The 20,730-nt window shown below is 37.4% G+C and overlaps 1 protein-coding gene across 1 annotated transcript in view; it reads right to left on the minus strand.

Moving 5' to 3' along the window:
* Positions 1–20,730, minus strand: part of LOC143233303 (FH1/FH2 domain-containing protein 3-like) — a 114,537-nt gene that overhangs the window by 48,985 nt on the left and 44,822 nt on the right. The window contains 1 exon segment of the mRNA XM_076469430.1: positions 6,243–6,301. Coding sequence (XP_076325545.1) covers positions 6,243–6,301 — 59 coding nt within the window.

A 20,730-nucleotide genomic window follows, 5' to 3' on the forward strand; every position in this document is an offset into this window, starting at 1 on the left:
TCTAGTCTGAAGAACTAAACCATTGATCACGCTGCCCTTCTACTTTCATTTGTTGCTAAGCGCAAAGTTACACAATAAGCTATCTATGCTGTGTCAACCACGGGTATCAAAACCTGATTTTTAGCGTTATATGGCTGCAAACTTACTTTTATGCCAGTGGGATGCGCTCCAGTAGTTGAGAATAGTTAAAATGTCTGACATCCCGTTTTCATCTTTATGGCTAATATTCTTTCCGTGTGCAGAAATATTCGGTCAGATTTTAAAGTATGGATGCAGTCAACAAGTTTCAGCAAAAAAATTGATTCAAAATTACCCACAAAAAAAATTAATTAATAAAGTTTAACTGCCATTCGACATAATCTTTGTTTTGCTTGTTTTTGAATTTCGCGCAAAGCAACACGAGGACTATCTGCGCTAGCCGTCCCTAATTTAACAGTGTAAGATTAGAGGGAAGGCTACTACTCATCACCACCCACCGCCAACTCTTGGGCTACTCTTTTACCAACGAATAGTGGGATTGAGCGTCACGTTATAACGCCCCCACGGCTGGAGAAGCGAGCATGTTTGGTGTGACGGGGATTTGAACCCGCGACCCTTGGATTACGAGTCGAGTACCTTAACTACCTGGCTATGCCGTGTCTCTACATAACCTGCGGTGAGTTTTGCAACTGGAAAAGCTCAAGTTTCTTATATACTAACCAGTTCAAAAAATTCCACACAATCAAGAAGTTAACATCACTGCGTCGACTTATGAAGGCATTTTAAATAGAATGCTGCAAAAATGAAGTTTGAAGATTTTCCCCTCCATAGTAAATAAACTGTTAGCTCCCCCCCCTCTAGTACAGCGGTATATCTACGGATTTAAAACGCTAAAATCAGGGGTTCGATTCACCTCGGTGGGTTCAGCAGATAGCCCGATGTGGCTTTGCTATGAGAAAAAACAAACTAAGTTAGGAATTGTTATTTTTGCAAGAAATATATTTCACAAAAACAAAAAACTATTTTCAGATATTTATAGCCATCAATATCGCAGAAGCTTTGACTAGAAGTTTATATAGTGTTAGGTCTTGGTTTCTTTCAGAAGTATATCTTTATATGCGTACATTAGATCATCGTCTCACGTCTCTTACAGAGGGTGATCCGGAACATGTTGCTTCCCCTGGGGAAAAAACAACAAACAAACTTGCCTCTGTATATTTATCCTGCCTGAAGATGTTTTTGTTTTTATTATATTTTATTTTTCTTCACATCTCACTAGATAAAGTTTTGAACATTTTTTTACTTTTCAGTTTCTGTTTTGGAATGTTTTTTTCTTTTTCCTTGAACAAAAATTTGCACTTACTCATCAATTATCTATAACCATTATACTTTACAGTTTAAAATCATGCCTGAAGAGCCTATGTAACCCTCTGTTAGCTAGCCAGCCGTATGGGCTGAAATGAAATCGCATTTGGGGAAGGGGTGTGTGTCTTTTCTTATAATAACAAAGCCACATCAGGCTATCTGCTGAGTCCCACCCTTGATTTTAGCGTTGTAAATCCGTAAACATACAGCTGTACTAGCGAGGGACTTGGGGAAGGGAGATCACTGTCTGACCTCGGGTTATAATGTGAATAGAACCGGAAATATACACAAGTACTTACGATTTGTTTATTTTGTTGTGCTCCCTACCGGTATCGAGCTCTGTTAACATTATCAGCCTGTAAAAATGTATCCCAGAACGGCTGGTATGGGCATTAACACTTGTATTGATAAGCAGAAAACAACGTTTAGGTTAACCTGAAGATGTGATGTCGAGAAATCTCACTTGTAGAAGATTTCTTGTTCACGAAGAAGGTCGAAACGTTGTTCGCTCTTCTATGTAAAATATTTTCTCAACCCAAACGAGCCGTTTTTGCACATATAACCTGAAGATGATTTAGGAAATTGTTCTCCCCTTATCAATAAATGTGTTATTACCTATACAAGCCATTCTGGAATAAATGTGTTATTACCTATACAAGCCATTCTGGAATAAATGTGTTATTACCTATACAAGCCGTTCTGGAATAAATGTGTTATTACCTATACAAGCCGTTCTGGAATAAATGTGTTATTACCTATACAAGCCGTTCTGGAATAAATGTGTTATTACCTATACAAGCCGTTCTGGAATAAATGTGTTATTACCTATACAAGCCGTTCTGGAATAAATGTGTTATTACCTATACAAGCCGTTCTGGAATAAATGTGTTATTACCTATACAAGCCGTTCTGGAATAAATGTGTTATTACCTATACAAGCCGTTCTGGAATAAATGTGTTATTACCTATACAAGCCGTTCTGGAATAAATGTGTTCTGGAATAAATGTGTTATTACCTATACAAGCCGTTCTGGAATAAATGTGTTATTACCTATACAAGCCATTCTGGAATAAATGTGTTATTACCTATACAAGCCATTCTGGAATAAATTCTGGAATAAATGTGTTATTACCTATACAAGCCATTCTGGAATAAATGTGTTATTACCTATACAAGCCGTTCTGGAATAAATGTGTTATTACCTATACAAGCCATTCTGGAATAAATGTGTTATTACCTATACAAGCCATTCTGGAATAAATGTGTTATTACCTATACAAGCCATTCTGGAATAAATGTGTTATTACCTATACAAGCCATTCTGGAATAAATGTGTTATTACCTATACAAGCCATTCTGGAATAAATGTGTTATTACCTATACAAGCCGTTCTGGAATACTCAGTAATCAAAAGATAACGGGTAACAAATTAATTAACAAATTATTAAATGACTGAAGTAATTCTATTTCGCCAATTTAGTTTTTAACTAACTGATTAATTACGTGAATCACCCCCTGAATTACACGCTAACTGGTGTTTTTATAAAATACTTGTTTTCCCTGGCCCGGCATAGCCAGGTGATTAAGGCACTCGACTCGTAATCCGAGGGTTGCGGGTTCGAATCCCCCATAACTCCAAATATGCTCGCCCTTTCAGCCGTTGGGGCGTTATATTGTCATGGTCAATCCCACTATTCGTTGTAAAACAGTAGCCCAAGAGTTGGCGGTGGACGGTGATGACTAGCTGCCTTCCCCCTCGTCTTACACTGCTAAATTAGGGACGGCTAGCGCAGATACCCCTCGTATGGCTTTGCGCGAAATTCAAAACAAATTAAACAAAACTTGTTTTCCCCGTACCCCCGAATAATCGAAACATCACGTGAGGCTAACGCGAAAGATCTTAATGTCTTTTTAGCGCAGATAACCCTCGAGTAGCTCCGAGCGAAATTCAAAAACAATCTTAATATCTTGTCAAAAACAAAAAACGTCTAGTTACCAAACCATTTAAAATTAATACATTAAAAACATTGCCTAAAACACTACAAAAAACAAAACAAACAACTTTATACCACTGCTATCTTATATCAAATTATTGCTTCCACATTGTATTACTATCAGAACACTCATACAAAACCATTTATTCGTTAGAGAAAATAGATTTATTCTCTACATTGAGATTTACTACGTACATATACAACAGGTATAATAAAATGTATTTATAAACTATGGGATTACACGTAATACATTCTAAAAGTTATAATGTATGTTCTCAGTCCTTTTGTTTATAGCATTTTTTTCAAATAACTTACTTACCACAGAAAGATAACTGATGTTAGAGACATGGTTCTAAATATTAACTGTTTTAGAACATTGTTTCACCTCGTATTTTATAAACACTAGCCTTTACATTGACATTAATATGGTTGTGATTGAGTGTGTGTGTGTTTTCTTATAGGAGAACCACATTTAGCTATCTGCTAAGTCCACGGAGGGGAATCGAATCCCTGATTTTAGCGTTGGTTGTGGTTGAAACAAAAACTCAGAATCAATTAATTTTTCACAGTCAGCTAATGTTCGTGTGCGTTCCGTACATTGGGTCTTGTGGTGCATATATGTTTCTCTAAACTTCTAACAGTGAAAAATGTTCTTGATACTGAAAACGTACATAAAACAACTGCACTGATGAATAAATCTTTAGTCTTAAGCACTTAAATCTTTAGCAAGATTTATCTGTAAGCCTCAAAGCAAATAACAACCGCACGACGTGGAAAATACAGAAGAAATATCAGGAAAAAATCACTACATACATTTATACCGAAAACTTGTTTTATATATTACGTTAATTACTAAAATAATTTCTTCATGTTGGGTTCTTTTAGTCACTATGTTTAATAAAATGAAAAACGTAGCAAAATAGAATAAAATAGAACAAGTATTCTTAGAGATTTGTGTTCTTTTTTAACTAATAACACAGGCTGCGAATTTAAAGTTAAAAAAAAAAGTAGTTTTGGTTTTAATAACGCGTTTTTGATGATTAGGCTACGTAAATTTTGAAAATAATATTATTTTTTCTATCGCGAAAGAACTTTTTACAAATCAAATTTACAACGAATCTAACAGAATTTATTTGGGTCATTTACACAACCTTTTGTTGCCACAGCGACGAATAATAATATAAAGAGCATTTAAAAGAAAAAAAAATCAAAGAAATACCATCTAGACATGATACATCATGCGGCCTGTTAAACGTTTATATACTAGCGGTGTGTTTCTTGTGGGTCCTAGAGCGATTTATAACACTCTCACGTCGCGACTGGTTGTCAACATTTTAACATACCAAAATGTGACCCGATTTCAATGAAAATGATCCTTTTATGTAAATGTACATATGACGTTTTGTGAAAAATCTGTACACGACTGAGAAAAGTGGATATCATTTTTTAATTCAGCGGACAGGAATTACTACAGAACAAGTAAAGATTTTAAGACAATAAAAATCATCGAGGGCCTGTGTCATTCTTTCTTCAAAAAGATTAAACATTATTTAGTACCTGAAACTACTTCAATGGTGCCAGGCTTAATATAAAACAAGCACTGGAATACAAGAAATAGTGTTTTTCTAAACTTAAAAAACAAAAGCAGACAAGTTGCCAGTATTTGTTAATTAAAAGTTTAAAAAACAAACAAAACTACGGACATCTTATATCTTCAAAATATCAATTTTATAGAAACCGAAAAAAACCAACAACGACTTGATTCATGTTTCATTAATTTCCTAAACACGCCCGGCATGGCCAGGTGGGTTAAGGCGTTCGTTTCGTAATCCGAGGGTCGCGGGTTCGAATCCCCTTCGCATCAAACATGCTCGCTCTTTCAGTCGCGGGGGCGTTATAATGTTACGGTAAATGGTGATGACTTGTTGCCTTCCTTCTCGTCTTACACTGTTAAATTAGGGACGGCTAGCGCAGATAACCCTCCAGTAGCTTTGCGCGAAATTAAAAACAAACATTAACACGCCTTTAAAAATCTGCATTAAAGCTAACTTACATTAATTGCACGACGTACAACGAATCAGTAATTACGATAACTTTCCATATATCTTAACAGTAAATTTCTAAGTGCATTTAATATACTTAAATATTAATTTCTTCTATGCGTCACATAATGTGTAAAATGTCTAAGAAGTGACTTGTAATTTACTTAGTGTGACTGTGGCAACATACGACAGGTTCTCGTATTCAACACAAAATAACTTTAAACGCGGATGTTTTTTTACGATTTGGTTAAGAAAACAAATTTAAACGCTTCATGATACTCTAGACGCCGGTGATTTTTTAAACCTCTAATAATTTAGTTGAAAATAAAGTTAAATGTGTTGACACTTTAAATGCCTTTATCTTTCAAATATTAAAAATATATATATAAAAGAAGTACCTTTAGCAAGAGGAAATTATCAATAGGTTAGATACATTCATAATGTAATGAATCACTCAAAAATTAATATAACCTTGAGCGCATTCGCTAGATAAACTTTCCTTCTTCAAAGGGACCGGGTATGGGCTAACGTGCTGAATCCGGAAGTTCATTGTTTGAGGTCAGTTGCTGCAGGAATGCTACGCCTCACACTGGGTCTGTGGGTGGGCTGTGAGTGGTGATGAAAACGCACTATTTGATCAGATAAAAGCAGCCCAAGATTTGGCTGAAGATGTCGCTAGATTGATGCCTCATCTTCCGTTCAGTCCATCAGAAATAAACATCTACTCGCAGATAGTCGTTTGTGTAGCACAATGCAAACTTTATGAGACAAAGAAACAAACCTTTTTCTGGTCTAACTTCAGAAAAATAGTTCCTATAAAATAAACATACTTTATAGTAAAGGGTACATGTTTACACTTACCAATTATAGCGTGTACACGAACCGACAGCTGAGTTCTCAGGATGATAGCATTCTTCCGGCTGTAAAAATAATTTAGTATTTATGTGATACACTTTTTAATGAAGTTAAGGAAAGGCTTAAATTGTTAAGTGTACAGTGATTTTTAAGTAGTAAACCTTACTTAAAAACAATTACAATAGTTGCTTAATATTCACAACGTAGCTACATTAATATATTGAATTATGAAATTACTTTTATTTGTAAGTTTTCGACTCTCTTACTGGATCCTTCATCAGGCAGCAATGCACTGAGCGAAACAAAATTATAACATCCCCAAGCCTGAAAGGACGAGCATGTTTGGTTTGACGGGGATTCAAACCCACGTCCTTCGGATTACGAATTGAGTGCCTCAACCACCTGGCCCAAAGATTCGTTAAAAACACTCATAACAAAATACAACTATATTCACATTACACAAAAACGCATATGTCAAACTATAATTTTATTGTTAATCTTTAATAAGACGAAAGGCGGAAGACTTTCGAAACGTCGTCCTCTACACCTGTGTCTACACAACTGGCCATCCATTATACAAAGTTTCATCAAAATAAAAACGATTTTCTAGATTTACAGATTTACGTTTGTTTTTCTCTCCATAGCAAAATCACATCGAGCTATCTGCTGTGTCCACCTAGGGGAATTGAACTTCTGATTCTAGGAACGTAAAACCGAAGGCTTATTGCTGTCCCAGATGGGCTACAAATTTGCACTGAAACCAAATCCTAACTAATGGAGTTCATTTCAGTGAAACTTTTGTGAGAGTCTAAGTATGCGCATGTTTTCTTATAGCATAGTCACATCAGGCTATCTGCTGAGCCCACTTAGTGGAATCGAACCTCTGATTTTAGCGTTGTACTAGCAGGGGTCAATGAAAATTTGAAGTAAAAGGGTTAGTAAATTCAAGTCTGTATTTGTATTTGCCAAATGTCACCAAGTTGGTGGGATTTCACAAATTCATCCGTCGCCAAATATACCTTCATACCGATGACTCGGTAGTAGGTCTGTAGGCTTTTGACCCTCAAAGTTGGGTTTCGAAGATAGCCAGCCTATAATATAGCTTTGTACATAACAACAGGTAAATCAAGTAATCCAAAACAAGAGATTAGAGTTTGTATCTCGGTCCGGCATGTCCAAGTTGTTAAGGCACTCGTCTCGTAATCCGAGGATCACGGGTTCGAATACCCGTCGCACCAAACATGCTCGCCCTCTCAGCCGTGGTGGCGTTATAAAGTTACGGTCAATCCCACTATTCGTTGGTAAAAGAGTAGCGCAAGAGTTGGTGGTGGGTGGTGATGACTAGCTGCCTTCCCTCTAGCCTCATGCTGCTAAGTTAGGGACGGCTAGCGCAGGGAGCCCTCGTGTATCGCTGCGCAAAATTAAAAAACAAACATTTTGTTTATAAGATATTTTAACGTAACTTATTAATACACTGGCGCTGAGGAAAAATAATGAGAAGTTTATTTTGTTGTTATCCATCGTTAATTTTTCTAACACACCACACACCCACCATGTGAGCAATAAAGTCTTGTCTGCGTTTTAAGCGCAAAGTTGTTTTTTTTTTATTACGTGCGATTTGTCCACCACAAAGACCGAACCCATGACTTTAGTGTTATAAGCCTTTAATCTTACCACAGAACAACTAAGGAAAAGAAATTTTTAGAAATCTTTTACTGGAGAAGAAAATTAACTGGCACCTGTCTTGGAAAATATGGGAGAAGTTGTTGTTGTTGTTTTGAATTAAGCACAAAGCTACACAATGGGCTATCTGTGCTCTGCTCACCACGGGTATCGAAACCCGGTTTTTAGCGTTGTAAGTCCGCAGACATACCGCTGAGCCACTAGGGGCAATATGGAAGAAACACTGTGTAATATATTTAACCACTTGGTTTGTTTTTGAATTTCGCGAAAAGCTACAAGAGGAAAACCTGCGCTAACAGTTCTTAATTTAGCAGCGTAAGACTAGAGGGAAGGCAACTAGTCATCACCACCCAACGCCTACTCTTGGGCTACTCTTACCAACGAATAATGGGATTGACCGTCACATTATAACACCCCCACGGCAGAAAGAGTGAGAATGTTTGGTGTAACGGGGATTCGAACCCGTGACCCTCAGATTAGGAGTCGAGCGCCCTAACCACCTGGCCATAGTTTAAAAACTAACCTTTTTACGCAAAGAAACATTTACGATATGAAACGCATCATAGCAATTTCATCACTTTCTTACTGTAGAAAGTAGTTACAAATAGCTGTATATAATCAGAAACCGAAGAAGAGCATGTTGGGTTTATAACAGCACTTGTACGGAGTCAGCGAGTTGACGTTTCAGAGGTTTGCGCAACAACACTGACATGTTTGCATAGGTCCGCACTTTGTGAGGTTTCAGTTTGCACCGTCTGTGGAAACTTGTGGACATAATTATAAGTCATTCGTGTGCTAATCTGTATTCATGTCAAGTCGTAATGACTTCAGGCCTTGCTTGAAAAATATATGTCGAATATTTCGCGTTACTTAGTTTTACTCGATTTTAAGTCCTAGTTATATTAATAAGGCACTGGTAACTTGGTTTAATACCAGTCTGGAAGGTAGGTAACAGTCGAAAGAAAGTTACAATAACTTGGACGAAACTTCGTTGTTGATACGTGTAAGATGTTTGTAACGAAGATAACAGAAAAAGTCTAGAGGGGCGTCGAATGAATTGTCCATTTCCGTCACTGCTAAGCAACAAAATTGTTGCTATCTGTGCTTTGCCCACCACGGGTATCGAAATCCGGGTTTTAACGTTGTAAGTACGCAGACATACCGCTGATCCACTAAGGGGCTAGCAAAATTAAGAATGTACACATGTAAACATCCTACTCCGGATAAATGAATATCGTCGTAGAAAGATTACAATCACATGGTGGTTTGATCATATACACGAAAAGTCACTAAGAGACAGAAGTGGATGACATCCTTTATATGAAAGTTCAAGTTGTATAGATGTAGATACTATGGGAAAGGTCTAATAATAGAACAATTGGAGGATAAAGGCCTGGGTATAACAAAAGTAGCAGAATGAACAAAAGATCGAACTCAGTAAAGAGTATTCCTATCTCCCTTATGAAAGACTGAAGGCTTGAAAGGCCTGCTTAGTTAGATGTTCTAATAAACAACAAGAGTCCAATGGTGAACTATATTTGAATCTTACCCTTAAAAAGTCACTACTGATAAGGTGTATCTGCTTCTGTATATGGTCAGTTCCTTGGATAAATAAACCTGTAATTATATTTTATAATGTTTCTCGTGTTGGACAATTACTGAAATATCAGAAACTCTGGGTTTTCCGTTTTCAGCAATGAGAGTTGTCCCCTGAGGTTAGTGAGTGACGTGAAACTCTGGGAAGTCCTTGTAAAGCCTGAACTTGAATATAGTTCTAAACGAAGTTAGTTTTATTTCAGAATAGTTTCAGTTAGGCGGTCTAGATAACCGTGTCTTATGCTGCAACATAAAGTCGGCCATCGTCTGTGACAGTATCTATCTGTAATAGCAAAATTATCACGTTTTGTTAATGTTGTGACTGAAATAAGCGTTTTCTTTACGAATGAAACAACTACGTCTAATTACACTTTCTTCTGTTTTTGTGGTTTTAATTAACATATTTCTTACCTACGTTTTACCTGAAAACATCCCATAAACATATACATGTGTTTGTTTGTTTCTGAATTTCGCGCAAAGCTACATGAGGGTTGCGTCAGCCGTCCCTAATTTATCAGTGTAAGGCTAGAGGGAAGGCAGCTAGTCATCACCACCCACCACCAAATCTTGGGCTACTCTTTTACCAAGGAATAGTGGGATTGACCGTCACATTATAACGCCCCCCACGGCTGAAAGGCGAATATGTTTGGTGCAACAGGGATTCGAACCCACAACCCTCAGATTACGAGTTGAACGCCTTTACACACCTGGCCATACCGGGCCTTATATATATATATATATATTACCTTGAATATTTCTGGTTTTCACCTCACCAAGAAAGCACGAATTAAAAAAACAAAACAAAGCGGAAGGGATATCGCTTGTCAGACTGAGAAAACACCATAATCATTGCCTTAACTACTTAATTTGATTGAGATAAAGTTGGTATAACAGTACTATACAGTTTCAAAAGGTAATACATATCTATATACATGTATAAAACCTGCTTTTAGATAGAATAAACAAAATATATACGATAGTTTTTACTACAAGATGGCGATGTGTACAAGTAAGTCGTGGGACAGTTTACTCGGTGATGCAAACTCGTTTTGTTAAACATGTGTAAAGGTTTCTGATTGGTACGTATTTCACCGTATTTGTTGAACATTTCTGTCACGGAAAAGTGTGTCCGGCTGGATCTCACCCGTTTTTAATGCGATTATTCGCGCATGAATTGACCCTTGTAAATTTATTAACAGTTACTATTATAACTTATGTTTATAAGGCACGGCATGGCCAGATAGTTAAGGCATTCGGCTCGTAATCTGAGGGTCGCGGGTTCGAATCCCGTCACACCAAACATGCTCGCCCTTTCAGTCGCGGGGGCGTTATAATTCGACAGTCAATCCTACTTTTCGTTGGTAAAAGAGTAGCCCAAGAGTTGGGGGTGGGTGATGATGACTAGCTTTCTTACACTGCTAAATTAGGGACGGCTAGCAGCTTTGGGCGAAATTCAAAATAAACTTTATATATATATTTCACTATTCGAGTGCTTACTGGCATCGCTTGTTTGAAGAACTATTAGCTCAGTATATCGAGAATTATTTGTTTAACCCTTTCGCTGCCACGATTTTAGACAGGTAATTTTTCTTAGTACCAGTTTTTCCAATCTATTCGACGTGCTTTAAGTTGTGTGTGCGTTTGTAAGAGTGATTTGATTGATTGTTTGTTTGATTTTTCAATTTCGCGCTAAGCTACACGAAAGCTATCTGCGCTAGACGTCCCTAATTTAGCAGCGTAAGACTAGAGGGAAGACAGCTAGTCATCAACACTCACCTCCAACTCTTGGGCTACTCTTTTTACCAACAAATTGTGAGAACTGACCGTGACTTTGTAATGCCCCACGGCTGAAAGGACGAGCATGCTTGGTATGGCCGAAATTCGAACTCGTGACCCTCAGATTACGAGTCGAGCGCCTTAACTACCGGGCCATGCCGGCCCATGTAAGAGTGATAGTCAGACCTTTAGCCTGAACGGTTGGTGGTAGGAGGTTGACATGGGAAAATTTGGAATATCTGAAATACACATTATTTATGGTAGAAGGGACCGCGTGTGTCCTAGTAGTTAGCTTGTTGAAATTGTAAATTGAGGATTCATGGGTCAGGGCTCTTTGACGCAAAAAAAAAAACACACACAAAAAAACACTTAGTGTAAGACTGGCATTTCACGGTTGCTAAGGGTACCACCTGACAAGATAAAAGTTAATAATGCAAATATTTCCTTTGAGTTATTAAAAAAAACATTTTTTTTTCAAATGAAACTTTTATGAAAAAATCATACTCAACAGTTACTGTGAGGTCCATCAGTTCAAAATTAGTAATGGTTCCGCGCAGATAGCCTTTGGTGTAGGTATGCGCTAAAATTCTGAAATAAATAACCAAATCATGACATACACCCCTTCCAGTGGCTCAACAGTCAGTAATTCTTCAGAATTACGACACTCGAAATCGGGTGTCGAAACCTGTGGTAAACGAAACTTAACTGATCTGTTGCGTAGTTTTGCACCAAACATCAATCAAACCAAATGATGGCGGTACACAATTCACAGCATCACATCTGACAAGACCAAAACAAGGTTCACATGGTGTATCTCATACACGTGCTCTATGGAGGAACATATGTGCTTATCGCAGTTTTCTAAACAATAGGGGGCGGTGCAGTGATATTGGGGTGGGTTTGTTTGTTTGTTTTTGAATTTCGCACAAAACTACTCGAGGGCTATCTGCGCTAGCCGTCCCTAATTTAGCAGTGTAAGACTAGAGGGAAGGCAGCTAGTCATCACCATCCACCGCCAACTCTTGGGCTATTCTTTTACCAACGAATAGTGGGATTGACCGTCACTTTAAAACGCTCCCACGGCTGAGAGGGCGAGCATGTTTGGCGCGATGGGGATGCGAACCCGCGACCCTCAGATTACGAGTCGCACGCCTTAACACGCTTGGCCATGCCGGGCCTATTGGGGTGGGATATGTGCTTGTCAAAATTCTTTACCAGTGACATATACGTGCCCATCACAGTGCTTTTTTAGGGGGCGGTATGGTAGTGCTGTACAAGGGGGTATGCACATTTATTTATAGAAGTGATCTAGATAGACATGTCCACATGGTACTGAGGGAGTTGACCCCATTAGACTGACTAAGTTGACGTATCTTTAAAAAATACCCGTTAGATGGTTAGTTGTAAAGGTTACGACATTTTTTAATTATTTAGTTAATACGAAAATATAAACAAACTATTCCCTATTATTTTGATATACGATGTTTTTTTGTTGTTTATGCATGCGTTAGAAAGGGGTTGAAAGAGTGTATCTTAGCCCACAGATGTTTTCATTTTACTCGTGTAGTAGTTTTAGCTTAGCAGTCTGCGGTTTCAGCAAACACCGTTATGAAGAAGTAGCAGTTAGTGACATACACAGTATGTTCCTACAGTTGAAAAGTAATGATGCAGCTGACATAGAAACGGATATGTGACCTCTTGACAACTGAACGAGTACAGAAAATAAGATGAATAAAAACGTCGTTAAAAGTACACCAAATATTTCAGTCCCGATACTTGCTTCTTTTTTTCACGAGGAATTCCATATCGAATCAACAATATAACAAATGTATTTGTTTGTAGTTAAGCAGAAAGCCCCACAAGGAGCTAACTGTCTGTGTTGTGCTCACCACACGGGTATACAATTCTACCCACGTTTTAACGCTTTAAGTCCGGATATTTACTGCTGTGTAATTAATGAGAAAACTAAAAAACAGTTTTCTGCATTTTGAGTAAAACATTTATTGTAATCACATACCATCACTGCACGCTGAAGGCTCTCGCGAAATTCAACAAACAAACCCACTATTATAGAAAACGGCCCGTCATGACTCGTTAAGGCACTCGACTCGTAATCTGAGGGTAGCGGGTTTGAATTCTCGTCACACCAAACATGCTCGCTCTTTCAGCCGTGGGGACGTTATAATGTTACGGTCAATCCCACTATTCGTTGGTAAAAAAGTAGCCCAACAGTTGGCGATGGGTGGTAATGACTAGCTGCCTTCCCTCTCGTCTTACACTGCTAAATTAGAGACGGCTAGCGAAGATAGCCCTCGTGTAGCGCTGCGCGAAATTCAAAGCGGACAAATAAAAAAACAAACAAATCTAGAACATCGCAACTACAGAGATGGCACTAAGTCACGTTCATCATTACATACCTGTAAAATATGTTTTTAAACCTTCAATTTCCAATAATATTGTACGAACCATTCATTTTTTGAAAAACAATAACAAATAATTACTGGTCCATATTGTAGAACATGGCTTGTTAATACGATTTTTGTAGCTGGTTATAATAGAATTGGCCCGGCATGGCCAGGTGAGTTAAGGCGTTCGACTCGTAATCTGAGGGTCGCGGATTCGAATCCCGATCGCATCAAACATGCTTTTTCAGCCGTGGGGGAGTTATAATGAAACGGTCAATCCCACTACTCGTTGGTAAAAGAGTAGCCCACGAGTTGGTGGTGAGTGGTGATGACTAGCTGCCTTCCATCTAGTCTTACATTACTAAATTAGGGACGGCTAGCGCAGATAGCCCTCGAGTAGCTTTGCGCGAAATTAAAAACAAAACACAACAAAACAAACAAACACTAATATAATTAACAATGCCCATAGAAACGTAAGTTCTAATTATACACTTCTTGGATTGAAATATGTATATGCTAACAATGAACCAGTTGTTGCACTCATAAATTTGGTTTACAGTGAGAAACCAAAGCAGACATTCACAAATAATGCCATTTCATATATTGTTTAGTTTTTATCTGTTCCTTTCTTATTATTTTTTTATTGTGGTAATTATCTTCCTTTTTATGCTTACTTCATATAAAACGTTATTTTATAATTCAGTATTGAAATATTTGCTTAAAGTAAACAAGACGGTCTCAAACTACTCTTGACTTTCGCCTTTTTTGGGGATTCAAACCATTATCATTTCTGGTTTTCTGATTGAAATATCAAAGGGGACCGATCACAAAAGAATAGGTCCATCTCTTTCGATATCCCAGTTTAACCACTGTATGTAAGATAGGATGAATCATAAATCACCGAGATTTATCTTCCCCTAACCAAATGATTCGTAGGATATACCACCAGAGGGTACCACACGTGTGTTGATCTCAGGCAACAGGGGAGACGTTGATGTTGCTAGAGAAGATGACGTCTGTTGACACTGTGTGTAACTCTGACGTTGTCATATCTAGTGACATCATCAACTCCCCTATTACCTGAGGTCGACACACGTGTGGCGCTCTCTGGCGCTGTGTGCACTATTCTTGGGGCTGTTCTTGTTGTTTGGTGTAAATCCCGTTTCTGTTTGTATGAAGTCAAACACAAAGCTATACAATGGGCTATTTGTGCTCTCTACCACGGGTATCAAAACCCGGTTTCTAGAACTGTAACTCCGAAAACATTCTGCTGTGCCACTGGGGTGGTTATAACAGGATCCAATTTAATAATAGGCGTAAAGAAGAAGAAACATTCACATGTCCTAAAATTAATGTTGTTTTTCTATATTGCACAAAACTGTTACGACATTGTCAGAGTTTATTGTTACTTTACAAACCTGTCAAGAATACAAACTTGCCACTGTTTGAGTCCTATCTATTAAGCAGAAGGTTAATGTCTTCGGCCTCTCCTATCTTTTTAAATTTAAAGAACAAAAACAATGGAATATGAATGCTACAGATGCTACAGTAGGTCATTTTAAGAAAACTTTTTTTTTGTTTGTTTCAAGACATTATCGATATGGGACAGAACTTGTAGTGCCATGAACGTAGGTACTGCAACCTCTTTAGATAAATAAGTTGTCTTAATACATTTAATGTGGAAGGACGTGTACTTAGAGTAACACCACATGAAACTGATTACTTTTTAGAATATGCCAAATATTTTTACATTCAGATTGTAATGATTTGTTGAGATATGAATTCAGATAGTATTATCCTTTACACTTTATAGCAGTTGATAAAAAGGAAAATGGATTAAGTTAGGGTACCAGGACCATCCAGAAAAGAGACCTTAAACAAGACGTACTCTACCTGTGTTAAGAGAAGTGTGACAATTGTACAAAATAAGAATCCACGTATACTCAAGTCAATGGCAAAAGCATTCCACGTTTTCTAGGTAACATAATCAAGAAGTATTTGTGTTTATAAATGCAACATAAGTCTTTGTATGTACACAAACTGCTTTCACAACATACAGACTTAACAGCCACATACTTCAGGGTGTTGATCGTTGAAACGGCCATTTATGTTATTCCATGAGAAGAAATATGGATCAAAATGAGGATGCATCTTCTGTAGTGTTGAAATTGGGGTTGTAATTGTCTTTGTTATACCCTATATGGATTTATGGAAATCCATGAAAAAGGTGGAATGTTCTCTGAAATGGCAGCTTTACAGCAGAGCCTTTACAATAGAAAATATACTATGGAGATGTTGTTAAGATGCATGGTCGTCAGACAGAGAATGACTGGACGTGGTCACATGAACTATAACGATGTGGCAAAGCTCCAAAACCAGTTTAAAGTAACTTACTGAACATCTGTATCTTTTACGTCAAAACCACATTTTCCATTAGTTCTTGACAAGTGTTGCAAGCTTACTAAAATGTAGAATTAAGTTCAGACAACACTTCAGAAAACAGTCACTTGATGAATGAAAACTAAATAAGTACTAATGTGTTGATAAGGTTACATTAGGTTTATAAAATCAGTTTAAATTTACTAAGCAACCATACAGTGTGCATGAACAATTACATCTGCTGTAACCTCAGATTATTAGCTACCACCAGCTATTTTCTTACCGTTTATTGATTAATCACGACATACGGCTACGTGACAGCTGCGTGTATCCTATTCATTTGGTAATATCAATTACTCTATATGCACGTATATGCTCAAAAATCAGCGGTCAAGCAATTTACCATTGGCTTAAAAGTTTAATAGTTTGAATATAATACAGAGATGTGTGCAGCATTTTATAATAACAATGTGTCAGGGCCAGTAGTTCCCCTGGATCTATATCATTAACCTGTTGACTGCCAAGTATTTCAGCTGCTACGGCAACTCCGAGCCAAGTTCAAAATACAACTCTCATGCTTCTTCATTTTGTAATTTTTTTCGTGAAGTCATTTTGGATCGAGAGTGAAACAGTTTGTAAGTAGGTCAAATGCATGTATTGTGCTGACATCTAGCGTTGAAGTTAGGTATTATTGAGAACGAATTAACTCGTCCGTGACACTGTGTTACCGATCGGCTTGGACGAGTTATCCCGTCTACGGCACTGAACAGGCTAATCATCGACCATAACATCCTTGGTAGCTATAATTACTTACTATTGTCTGACACCGTAACCTATACTGTGGATACTGTATAACAGGCTTTTACGCAGGATGGCGTGGTTGATCTTATGCAGTACGTTTTTACAAGCTTTCATACAGTCTTAATTCTACTTGAATGTTAGATTTTAAGACCATAGTTAAAGAGAGACATAGGGCAAAGAAGTCTATTGAAGCACTTGACAGAAATACGATTGGAATGGAGTGCTGTAACTCCAATTCCTTTGATACTCTTTCCCATGTCTTTGAGTTCAAGATACACGTAAAAACTTTTGATTAGTCTTCGTTAGATTCAAATCCTTGTTTATTATTTAATTTCAAAGCCCTGAAAAAAATGGAATGTTCTTTGAAATGACAGCTTTACAGCGGAGAAAATGAGGTTCCAGGGTTCTACTTCGTAACCGTAGTCCTCATTTAACGAATTTCACAGTAGCTTGGGTTGGGATCTTATGTTATCCTAAACTGTTAACAATACTGACAGCTTCCTCCTTGAAATGTTTGATTCTTCGGTCTTACATCGTTTAATAATCTTGCTGTATAAATATTTATCTACAGAAAGGGTTTTAACTCTTCTTTATCTTTAAATCTATCAATGATGGAAGCGAATTGTTCTATTGTATGTCCGAGAATTTGTCAAGAACTATACATGTAGGTGTTAAAACTAAACATACGCCCCTTGGTTCCATTACTCGTAGCTATGGTAACACGCAACTTGTATTAGATATTAGAATATATATAACTCGTTTAAATCAAATGAAATTAACTCTCTTTATACGGTTTAAACTCTTAAAATATGGTACTATATTATCACCTCTAAAGTCTTAAGGCACCTTCTTCTTTGTTGTTTAGAAATTTAAAGTCGAATTATCTGCTCTAGCTTTATCCCTTCCTCTCCTTCTGTATGGGTCGTTTATTTATTTTTTGGTTTTCATTTTCCGAAAGGGAATGAAATTTCTTTTGGGGTACATGAAGAGCTTGGAAACTTAATATTTTAATATGATGGGTGATAAACTTCTCAGAAACAAAATACTGTCGATGTTTGAAACATGATATTAGAGAAAAAAAATTATAAATCATTTACCAGCATGTTTCAGACTGGCATACCATTATAAAGGTATGTTACAGATATGTCTTATCACGCCACTCATTTAGCTATAAACAATATAATCACGCAGGATTGCAACAAAAGGGTGATGGCCTTAAATCGTTATCTGTTATTGTACTTTGAAATAAAATCATTAAGTTTGTCCCCAGTGGCTCAACGCTAAAAACCGAGTTTTGATACCTGTAGTTTGCATATCACAATTAGTTCCTTCTGTGGCTTTGCGCTCAGAAACAAACAAACCGTTTGGTTTAATTTTTTAAAAGTAATATCTACGTGTGGCATTATTAAAAATCGGGAATTCACTGTACTAATTAGTATACAAAAAGAACGTTTACTTTTAGAATAAAGCCACGGTAGGCTATCTGCTGTGTTCAACACGGGGAATCGAAATCGAACCCCTGATTTTGGTACTGTATATAAAAAGCTTATACTGCCCAGTGCATAATATTTATACTCTAGTGACGACCAACAAATATCCTTAGATATAATCGAATGTAAATAATTTAGCTTCTGAAATATATTCAGTTCAACTAGGTTTCAAAACAGTTCTTCTAACCCTGGAGTTTGTAGCTTAATCTCAGGTCTAAATTGACCCTATAAGACACGTGTAGAAAAACAACAAGAAATCTAACAATGTAGCTTATACTTAAGGTCATACATACCCAATTATTTATTAACTTTTTCTTTTAATAGTTGATTGTGTTTGAAATCTGTAATTCGTGGCTTGTGAAACGTGTAATGAAATTCAAAGTCACTGACCATTCTGTGTGAAGAACATTGTGTTAAAACTATTACGTCGTCAATTAGGATATTAAAGAAACTACACCGAGATTACAAACAGTATTTACCAAAACAAAGAGCTTATACAAGTAATCACGACGAACTTCCACATTACAAGGTTCTATAACTTCCTCTCACACGTCTATGTTAATACAAGACACGAAACTGGGAAAGTGGGGGATCGTTGCACACCGACTTTCTACTTCGAAATACCGTTGTCAAACTCACGTGGATGCTGTTGTTGAGTCACATTTATCCAAGACAAGTTTGTGGCTTAGCTCAGAGCTACACAATAAGCTATATGTGCTGTTCCTACCGTGGGTTTCGAAACCCCGTTTTCAGCGTTATAAGCCTGCTGGTTTACCTTTGAGTCAGGGGGGAGATGAGATGCATGACTGATTGGGGAATATTAGGAGTTTGAAACTAGATACTTAACCCACATAAGGGTTTTAATTACCTCAATCTTACTCAGAGAAATGCTTAATAAGTAGACATGTTTATCATGAGAAACCCTCGTCGTGCTGCCTTAGCATTTGTCCACTAATGCTCATATCTTCACTGCCTGGACCACGTCGTTATCGCTTCATCTAAGTCAACACATTTTGTTCCAGTCATGTTTTTACGATTTGTGTCACTATTGGCAAATAATTTAAATGGCTTCATTCTATTCTTCAGATCTTGCAGAGTTGATGAACCAACGCCAAACGTTCCACACAATCGCTTCACCGACGCCCCACTGTCGGGTTTATTTAACAATTCAACGTTTTCCCCAACAGGTAATGACTTGTGTGTTTGTGTTTTGAATTGTACCACAATTTTCTGGCTACTGTAATTACCCACATGGACATGGTCTTGAAGGGGGTCGGAGCGAGTGCGCGAAATTAGCCCTGATCCTCTTGCAGTAATTATAACAACATTATTCAGGAACTTACGTCATACGCTGGACGGAGGAAGAGGTCAATTGTATCTGACCCTTTCAGGTCTTAAAATGACCAAATTCCGGTACTGAGAGAGGTTGGGGGACATGGTAAATGGGATATACTGTATAAGAACATGAATTTCTGATGCAAACGGAAACACCACTAGACATCTGGGAGTACGAATGTTTCGGAAATTGGGGGAAGATGGTGCCAGAAAAGGGATTACGGATCAGGAAGTCCCAACTATAAGAACCGTGTTATTTGAACACTTAGGAACAAGGGCGATATACTTAAATCAAGCCTAGACAATTATATGTACAATAACTTTTGGACCTAAATATCTTTTACGATCGGTTTACAAATTTTGAATTTTCATTGAAATTTGTAAAACCTCAGCAAACGGCCGCGAACCTAGGATTTTTCACAGTCAGAGCACACTAGACCACGCCCAGCCCTATTTGTCGTTTGTGTTTAGTTTTCTTATAAATTTAATCTAAAACTACCTTGTTACCAAAAGAAAGGATAAGACTGATATAAAGTATTTATTTACCATAAATGGTGACAACTCTCTCCAACTTCAACCTTCTTGTCCTCTCAGTTGCTTTTCTTGTTAAACCGTTGTATACGGGGATGTAATGACGTCATTCGTTAAGCCGTTGTAAAGGGAGATGTAACGAGGTGACTCGTGATGATGAGAAACCCACTTGAAGTAAAAATATATCTCAGGACGGTTACTATGGGTATTAACACTTTTATTAATAAAGCAGAGAACAACGGTCAGTTGCAAACTCTCTTTGTTAACCTGAAGATGACCTACGAAGGTCGAAACATTGTTCTCTGCTTTATTAGTAAGTGTTAATGCGCCCTGAGATACGCGATATGATGAGGTGTCTCAAAATAGCATCGAGATATAATTCTACTGATAAATTTTAAACAACGGTGTTTCCGCCAGTAAACTAGTCCTACACATAAGCTGTCTTATAGAATAACGTTGAGTTTAGCCTCGTGATTTCTAAACTTTAGATAACGGAAC

This window comes from Tachypleus tridentatus, chromosome 12 (genome assembly GCF_004210375.1).
Source record: "Tachypleus tridentatus isolate NWPU-2018 chromosome 12, ASM421037v1, whole genome shotgun sequence".
NCBI lineage: Eukaryota > Metazoa > Arthropoda > Merostomata > Xiphosura > Limulidae > Tachypleus > Tachypleus tridentatus.